Raw genomic sequence first — 8,718 nt, forward strand, 5'->3', positions numbered from 1 at the left:
AAATCGAGACAACAGAAGTGAGCCAGAAGAGAGAAATATTTAGAGAAGGGAAGAAAAGCAAGAAGAGAAAGAGAAAGGGTATGCTAGAATCCCCCTTCACCTGGGAAACACCCCAGGTAAGGCCAGCACAGGTCCTGGCTCTTCGACTGTAGTTCCTGTCCCTCCTCTTTCCCTGCAGTATGAAATTCCTATTGTACGGTGAGAAAACTAAGGCTCAGAGCGATTAAATCTTTGCATTCCACCCTCCCTCCCCAACCTTTTAGAGCCACGAGATAAGGATTCAAAAGAAAATATCCGGGAGTGATAAGTAAATACTGGCATATCTTTTTCATTTTTGTGACTGAAAATACAAGGTATTAGTTTTCTTTTTCTTGAAAGTAAATTTAAATTTTAACAATAAGTCAGACAGCACTGAAGGGGGGGGGGGGTAGGGGCGTAGGTTTCACGACACCAGACAAACTTCGTAGCTTGACTCACTGTTCCAGAGAGGGAGGGGTTAGCGATTTTTCGAGCAGGATTGCGGTATTTCTCTCCCAGTAGTGAATTATTTTTGAGGCTCTGTTTTCCTAGGAGGAAGTGGAAAACAGAGGAAGGTGTGAGTGGTCCAAGAACCCCAGCCCCACCCCCAAGTCGTCAATACGCAGGCAGGCTTTTCCTGGAGAGAGGCCAGACATACTCTTCCTGGCGTTTGTTTGGGGGCCCAGAATTAAAACTAATTCTTTTCAGAAATTTCTTTTTACTGTTATTTGGTAAAGGTGAGCGTCCAGATGGCCTGGCCGGTCTCATTTGCATTTGAGTTTCTATTAAACCTTTCAAGAGTCCGGGATGATGACGCCACCCTTCTCTGCCAAATCCTGCAGTTTGGGTGAGAGGCGGGAAACCAGCCAGAGTTGGGCCGACTTTCCAGGATCGGGCTTTTCCGTAGTGTGAGACGTGGGCGGGCACACTCTGGTGGCAGTTTGGTCACCCACAGCTCAGTGACCTTGGGAGCAACTCTGAAGCTCGTCTGTAAACACGATGCTTTAGTTCCAGTCTAACCGTTCTCGAGGATTAAGTAATGAGTTTACGATCTAAATCTTATTTGGGGCAAACGGCTCTATCAGCGTTTGGGAGTAACAGCAGTGGTGTTATGAAACCCTAGTGTATCTGGAGATGAGGGAGAGGGGATCGAGGGTAACTTGGAGGTCTGCCACCCGGAAACACCCGAGGAAGCCCCAGGCCTAAGGCGACTGGAGCGCGGCAGCATACGTCTCCACGGACCCAGCGGCACCGCCAGAGCGCGCTCCCAGCAACCGCGATTCTCGTTGATTTGATGGCCGCTACGTCACAGCCTCCTCCGCCTCTCATTGGGCGAGCCCGTCCAATCATGTGACTTCAGCATGGCGTATAAATAAGGGCGAGGAGAAGGCGGTGGTCCGCCATTTCGTGGACGCCAGGTCAGCGAGAGCATCTGCGGGAGCCGGGCCGGAGGGGAGCGGGAAGCGGGAAGACCGATCCGAGGGTGTGTGGTTTTGAGCGTCTGCTTTGTAACCCAAGATTTCGGTAAGAGACCAGCGACTAAAGGAGTGCAGTGGGAAATGGCACTTAACAGGACCGCGGTGGGGCCAGGCCCAATGGCGCCAGGTTGAGACAAAGAGACGCCGCCGCCATTTTGTGACGTTCAGCATGGGGCGGTGGCGGGGGCTCCTGGCCCATCAGAGAACGTACCTCGGTCTCGAAGTGGAGGTGTTTATAATCTTCCCCTATCCGGGGGGGTGGGGGAGAGGTGGTGGTGGTGAACTGAGAAGTGGGATAACCCGAAAGTTGAGGCGGGAAAGAGGGCCGCTAACCGAATTGTACTCCGGGCCGCGGCCTTTCAATTTATGGCGCCTTTTTTCCCCCACCCCCACGTTTTCTTCGGAAGCTCAGGGTTTTTTTCCACAGTCACTAATCAAGGCTGGGCCTTTCAATCCATGTTACGTGGTTTGTGTAGTCACCTGTATTTCCATCTTAATTTGACTTTTTACAGTCTTAATCACTTTTTTTTTTTTAAACTGATCGGTCTTCCTTGAGCCACACTGTACTTGTAGCAGCTTACCTTTGATACTTAACTCCTAAAACTGCTCACAGCGAAGTTAAAAAAAAAATCTCCAGCAATGGTTTGGTCTCAAGACTCCTGGGTACAGGGTGGGGTCATGCAAATAGGATGTGTCTGGACTAGTTTTTTTAATTGGGTAAGTCCAGAGTGAGCAGAATGTGGTGTTTATGAGAAGCCCTTAAGCTGAGTTACTGGGTTCGTTACTCTTTGCAATTGAATCTGTCCTACAAGTTGATTAGATTCGTTTTGGAAGTGACTTGTAGTGAAGTTCTAGCAAATATAAGCCCCCAAAGTGCAGTAAATTTTTGCACTAACAAATCCCCACCTGAAATTAACATAAGCTTCCTTTTAAAGTGTGCGGTTAAGTAGTATTTAGTACATTCTCAGTGCTGTGCAACTGTCATATCTGTCTAGTTCCAAAACATTTTTGTTACCCCCTAAGGAGACCTATTCCCATTAAGCAGCTGGTCTCATTCCCTCTGCCCTCTCACCCAGCCTCTGGTAACCATGAATCTGTCTCTGCATTTACCTGTTGGATATTTTATATACATAGAACTGGAATATGTGCGCTTGTGTCTGGATTCCTAACACTTTAGGAATGAAGCTGGTTAAGGTTTTAATTACACGAAGACACATTAGTATCCCTTCGGTTATTAGGTTTGGTTATTACGTCTCTAGGATTTGGTTCTGCACAAGTTACTCTACCTTAAGTGCTTTATCTTTGATATTAGTTATAATAATTGGTAAAGTTACTAACTGCCCAGATTGTAAATGCTTCTTCAGTGCTTTCCACTCCCCCACCAATTTTTCCAGGAGGCATTTTTCTTCTTAATGCATTTTGTGCTGGCTTCCTGGTAGTTAGAAGTACAGATTAGAGAGAAATGGGTGTTTCAAGGGTAGTAATTGTTTGGTTTTTAGTGTTTCAGCATTCTTTTCTAAGGATCTTTTTTCACTGTGTAGGTTTATTGGGTAAATGATTAACATTTCGGGTAATTTTTTTTTTAATTACAGAAATGCACCGTGATTCCTGTCCACTGGACTGTAAAGTTTACGTAGGTAATCTTGGAAACAATGGTAACAAGACTGAATTGGAACGAGCTTTTGGCTATTATGGACCACTCCGAAGTGTGTGGGTTGCTAGAAACCCTCCCGGCTTTGCTTTTGTTGAATTTGAAGATCCCCGAGATGCAGCTGATGCTGTTCGAGAGCTAGATGGGAGGTAATTTAATGACTAATGTTGATGACAAATACGTTGCTTGTGTTTTTAATGTTTAAAATTCCTAGGTTATGTGACTTTTAGATAGCTTCTTGGCTATCTGAAGTTAATGTTACTGGAGACTTAACATATGCCTTTTCTGCAAAGAAAAAGTGTTTTACTGAAGATCAATAGGAAGTAACTTTTTACTCAAGTGGCCATTGAAGAAAATGTTTAATGGTCGATTCTTGGTGGGTGGATGTTTGCATCCAAAATGTGGTTGAAGCATTTTATCTAAACCTTCCACAAAGTTGTCATTTGTGGTGTCACCTTTGAATTGTTTCTGAAACAATTGTGAAATCAGATCTTTTCAAGTAAGAATGGCCACAAACTGGTAATTCTCGTAGTTGGATAATGGTTGCATGGGCTTTATTGTACCATTATCTTTTATGTGTTTGAAATACTTAGGAAGTGTGGAATATGTAGCTGTGTTGTGTGTGTGTTTAGTGTCCCATTAATGGCTGGTAAGTAACACCTGAGTTTTAAGAATGACCAGGTGCTGCCCTTCTCCTTCCTGCTTGTTGGAAAACCATTGGATTTCAGGAAACCAGGGGAAATGGTTAATCTTTAAGATCCAAAAGTTAAGGGATCGGAGGGTTGGCTGTAAAGCTGTAGAGAAGGTCATTTATCCAAGCAGATGGTAGAAACACATTTTTCCAGGTTCCCACCTCTTAATCGCTGACCCAATAAAGGTGGTTCATCTGAATGGATGTGAAACAAGAGGTGGAGGATAACTTTTTTCCGCCTTTCCTCAGCTTCAGTTTCCTAACGGGTCAGCTATTGTGTGATGATGTAGGGGAGATGGTGATGTAAAATGGCCAAAATGCTTTTGTTCACTGCTGTTGGCATGGAGAATTGGGGTTATCTGGGGAAGAGAAAGACCAACAGTCTAGTAACATCAAGATCAGTAAACAAGTTCTGGGATCTTGGAAGTCCCAGCAGGATGTACAGATGAACTGGTTTTTTGAGGAAGAATCCAAGGTTTTCACACTTGTAACTTAACAAATTAACATTGAGCCCAATGATTTAGACTGGCTCTAACAAGGCATTAAAGCATAAAGAAGTTGGTTTTCATTAGAAAAACTTGTTCTGCTATTAAGGATTCTACAGATGTTTCAGGTGTGTAGTTTACAGAAAAGGCTAAGTAGGAGTGCTTTTTGCTTTAGTATACACGTCTTTGCTCTTTTAAATTTAGTAATGTTTCTTTCCTTAGAACACTGTGTGGCTGCCGAGTAAGAGTGGAACTCTCGAATGGTGAAAAGAGAAGTAGAAATCGTGGCCCACCTCCTTCTTGGGGTCGTCGCCCTCGAGATGATTATCGGAGAAGGAGTCCTCCACCTCGTCGCAGGTACTTGAGAGCGTGTTTAGAGGTATTGGTGTAACGGAGTAGCTAATAGGAGCAGGTATTTCTCTCAAAGTTTGTTGGTGGGTTTTAAACTTTGAAGAATCGGAGGTTTTTATGAAACATTTGCTGGGTGTAGTTTGGGGTATGTGAGTTGTGCTGAGTGTTGGCTTTTGTCTTTAGGTCACTGTTCATGTTGGTAGTCAGTAACTTCTATCTTGGATCTATCTTCTAGTTCATCTTCTAGTTGCATCTTTCCAAGTCTTCCCTTATACTTCAATTTAGGCCTTTTTCCATTTCTTGACTCCATAATGACAAACATTACATTCAACTCTAGCTCTTCACAAAAATGTGTTTTCTACTATTGTAGTATTTATCAAACAGGCAGCTGTTGTAATGTTAAAACTGGTAAAGTAGAAATCATTCTGAAACTAACTTAAGTCACTGACCGATAAAGGGGGCTAAAAAAGTAATCCCAGTCATCTGTTCTTCAAAACCAAATAGGAGAGATTTCAGTTTTTTTATAATTGAAAATGGCATCATTCTTGGACCAGGCAGTATTGTCTGGATGCTAACTCCACATCTCCTCCAAAATAGTTTCTATAGGACTTAATTTACCTCTTACAGGTGAGTGAAGTCCTTCTAGGAGATAGGAGTTCAAAATCTTGCCCCTTTTGCTATTTTGAAAAACAAAACAACACACTGTTGCCCATCATAATAAAGAGTATTTGTTAGCTAAATAGATGGTTGTACTGATGGCTTGTTTTTCATTTTTTTTTTGTGCTTTTTGGTCCATCTATTAATAAAAATGAACCCCGTTACAGAGTCACCATCATGTCTCTTCTCACCACCCTCTGAGTCTGCATTAGCCAGTCAACTAGCCCTTTCAGCGTCATGTGACCAGCGCGCCCCATTCAGCTTGGCTGGTGTCGTTTCACATGACCCAGGCATGGCCAGTCGTCAGGTTGCACCGCCCTTTGGTTCCCGAGCATGCTGTTTTCTCTCAGCCTTCTCTCCAACCTTAACCAAATCGGCAGCAGCCACCTCGACCGCCCACACATTCCTGGCCAATCAGCTCAGCTGTTTATTTACCAAATGTCTTCACAACAACTACAGCAGCAGCCTTCGGCTAACAAAAAAGCAGGAAAAATCCACAACACCCCCTTCGCCAACCAACTAAATCCAACGCAACATCTGGCAAAACCTTTTCAGCAAATTCTTCCTGGCCGTCAGTCCGGCAGCCTCACCTCACCATTTCTAGCTTGTTGAAACCCAAAACTAGTAAGTTTTTCCTGCTTATACAGTTTACTGCTGGTTAAAATAAGGAGTAAGCGGCTTAAAGTAATTCTTTTTTCTGGATCAAAGGCTGGCTGTGCATAATTGAATGGTAACGTACATATATATTGCTTGAATAAAACTTTTAAGGGTGATAGGGAACTCATAATGTAACTAGACCTTCAGGTGAAACTTATTTGCATGTGTGAGATGCCAAACTAAAAATTTTAATAACTCCTAACAGATTTAGCTTTCTTTTCTAGCAAAAATTTGTTGAATCCTATCACCTTTAAATGGTTTTACTAACAGTTTTCAAATTTTAAATTTTGGGGGTAAAGTGGGCCAAGCTAAGGTAATTTTTATAAGCCTAAACACACTCTTTAATGTGACGATCACAAATGCAGTTCTAATGTAGCACTTAATGGCATCAGTATTTACACCTAGCGCGTTTTCACAAAATTACACTATCCACCTGGTACCTAAGTCTTGTCATGGACTTATAGGTTTGCATGGGTTCCAAATACTGGTTTATGGTACTGTTTTTGGAACTACTTGTGGGACTATATTTTGGTGTGGTGTTTGGGTAGTGAAGTTAGTTTGACATGAAGTTTTGCATTGGACAGATCTGCTGTGAAGCATTCTTTGTTAAAGTGAATCCATGGTTGGAATACCTGCTTTTCACTTGAGCTTTTGGTTCCTTAATCCTTCTGTGCCTTTTTTTCTTTTCTGTTTTTTTTCTGTTTTTGTTTTTTTTGGTTTTTTTTTTTTTTTTGGTTTTGTTTTTGGTTTTGTTTTTTCGGTTTTGTTTTGTTTTTGGACGATGGGTGCCAGTTCTTCGGCACATTCACTGGGCCCAACAGTGAAATTGAAAAGTTGGGAAATGCCTCACGCCATAAATACTAATTGACAATTAGCCTAATTTTCCTGTTTCTGCTTTTAGATCTCCAAGACGGAGAAGCTTCTCCCGCAGCCGGAGCAGGTAAATAACTACCTTTTTTGGCCACCTTCAGAAAGTCATGCTTCTGCTGTTCCTGAGCTGTGTTCCAAATGATGTGGTTAATGGTAAAAGACTGGCTTTAGTAATGAAAAAGAAAAAGTAGCATATAGAGCCAGTGTTAATAAGTTGCACCAGTGAACCAGCTTTTAGTTTTTGAAGACTTCTTAGGATATTTGTTGTGTATAATTCTGAATGGCCCTATTTTTCTTTTTCCTCTGGTTTTAGGTCCCTTTCTAGAGATAGGAGGAGAGAGAGATCACTGTCTCGGGAGAGAAATCACAAGCCGTCCCGATCCTTTTCTAGGTCTCGTAGGTAAGATTTTTGATGACTTGATGATCATTTATAAATAACTTGTTAAAAAGAGAAGGTGATCTTCTTAGGCTGTTTTGATTTTTATTTTTCCCATAAAAACTCTTCTTCCCTGGTTATGTCACTGAGTTATGTATGTAACTTTTTTTTGGTTTTCTGTCTTTTAGCCGATCTAGGTCAAATGAAAGGAAATAGAAGACCAGTTTGCAAGAGGAGTGGTGTACAGGAAATAACTTCATTTGATAGGAGTATGTACAGAAAATTCAAGTTTTGTTTGAGACTTCATAAGCTTGGTGCATTTTTAAGATGTTTTAGCTGTTCACATTTGTTTGTCTCTTGGAACAGTGACACATAAAGATGTAATTCTCTATGATTTGAATGGATCATATGAGGCATGTAATATTAAGAGTTGTTACTTTACAATGTTCCCTTAAGCAAAATTGAATTTGCTTTGAAGTTTAGTCTTACATAGACTGATAATAAACCTATTAACTCCTGCCCAGTTAAAGCTTGACATTTCATATTATGAAGACAAAACTGGCAAAAATTGAACAGAGTTTTTCCATAGCTGAGATAGTGTGCATGCAGCTGTAATTGAACAGTCTTTAAAAGCTGCTGTGAACCCAAGTCAGCAGCTAAAAATTAAGCTGCACTGTTAAACTAGGTTAGAGGTTTAAAATAAAATGAATCCTAGTTGTCTTCGTACTGGGCAGAGGTGGTCCAGTTGGTGTAGAATTGGAAGTTTCAAGAAAGTTTACTTTTGCTTTAGGTCATAAGTTCATTTTAACAGGATTGCTGTATATGAACACACAGCTCTATGTAACATTCTCTCTTTGGAAATTTGAAACTATTCAAGATACCAGTGTCCTGCCAGTTTAAGGGTACATTGTAGAGCTGAACTTTGAGTTACTGTGCAAGATTTTTTTTCATGCTGTCATTTGTAATATGTTTGTGAGAATCCTTGGGATTAAAGTTTTGGTTACAAATTGTTGTTTAACCTGAAAGCCTGTTTTTCCTTGCAAAACTAAAATCTGTGAGCTTGGTATCAAGTCCAGGTATAACATTCCTATTGGAAGCCATACTTATATTTTCTTGTAAAGTGCTTTTGAATTAATAAAATATTAGCATAATTGTGTAATAGTCGAACCCACTATTACCATAGTTCTTATTGTCCCATGGAGATCCGTTGGTTACACAAATCTTAAACACAATTGAGGCTGAAGGGAATTCTTGGTGTCACCTAAGTGATCGTACTTAACCATTTTTTAGGAGTAGGAGCCAGTTCAAAGACCGTGATACTCCGTGACCAACATCTTAAAGTACAGCAACCTGGTACATTATAACCCAAAGTGGCCCATAGAAAAGGCTTTATCATTAGCATGAGACCTTCCACAAAGCTTTAAAAATTGCTTCCATTTTATATAATCAGAGGTGTCGCATGGAAATTCTAAATTGATCCATTA

General features: G+C 41.2%; 1 protein-coding gene across 1 annotated transcript; it reads left to right on the forward strand.

The window, feature by feature from the left end:
* The first annotated feature begins 1,397 nt into the window (after window positions 1-1,397).
* SRSF3 (serine and arginine rich splicing factor 3) lies at window positions 1,398-8,401 on the forward strand. The gene is made up of 6 exons (XM_043592990.1): window positions 1,398-1,542; window positions 3,089-3,296; window positions 4,546-4,680; window positions 6,890-6,928; window positions 7,172-7,258; window positions 7,423-8,401. Exons 2-6 carry the CDS (start codon window positions 3,091-3,093, stop codon window positions 7,448-7,450), a joined length of 495 nt encoding a protein of 164 aa, XP_043448925.1. The 5' UTR covers window positions 1,398-1,542; window positions 3,089-3,090; the 3' UTR covers window positions 7,451-8,401.
* The last annotated feature ends 317 nt before the right edge of the window (window positions 8,402-8,718 follow it).

This window comes from Prionailurus bengalensis, chromosome B2 (genome assembly GCF_016509475.1).
Source record: "Prionailurus bengalensis isolate Pbe53 chromosome B2, Fcat_Pben_1.1_paternal_pri, whole genome shotgun sequence".
Taxonomy (NCBI): Eukaryota; Metazoa; Chordata; class Mammalia; order Carnivora; family Felidae; genus Prionailurus; species Prionailurus bengalensis.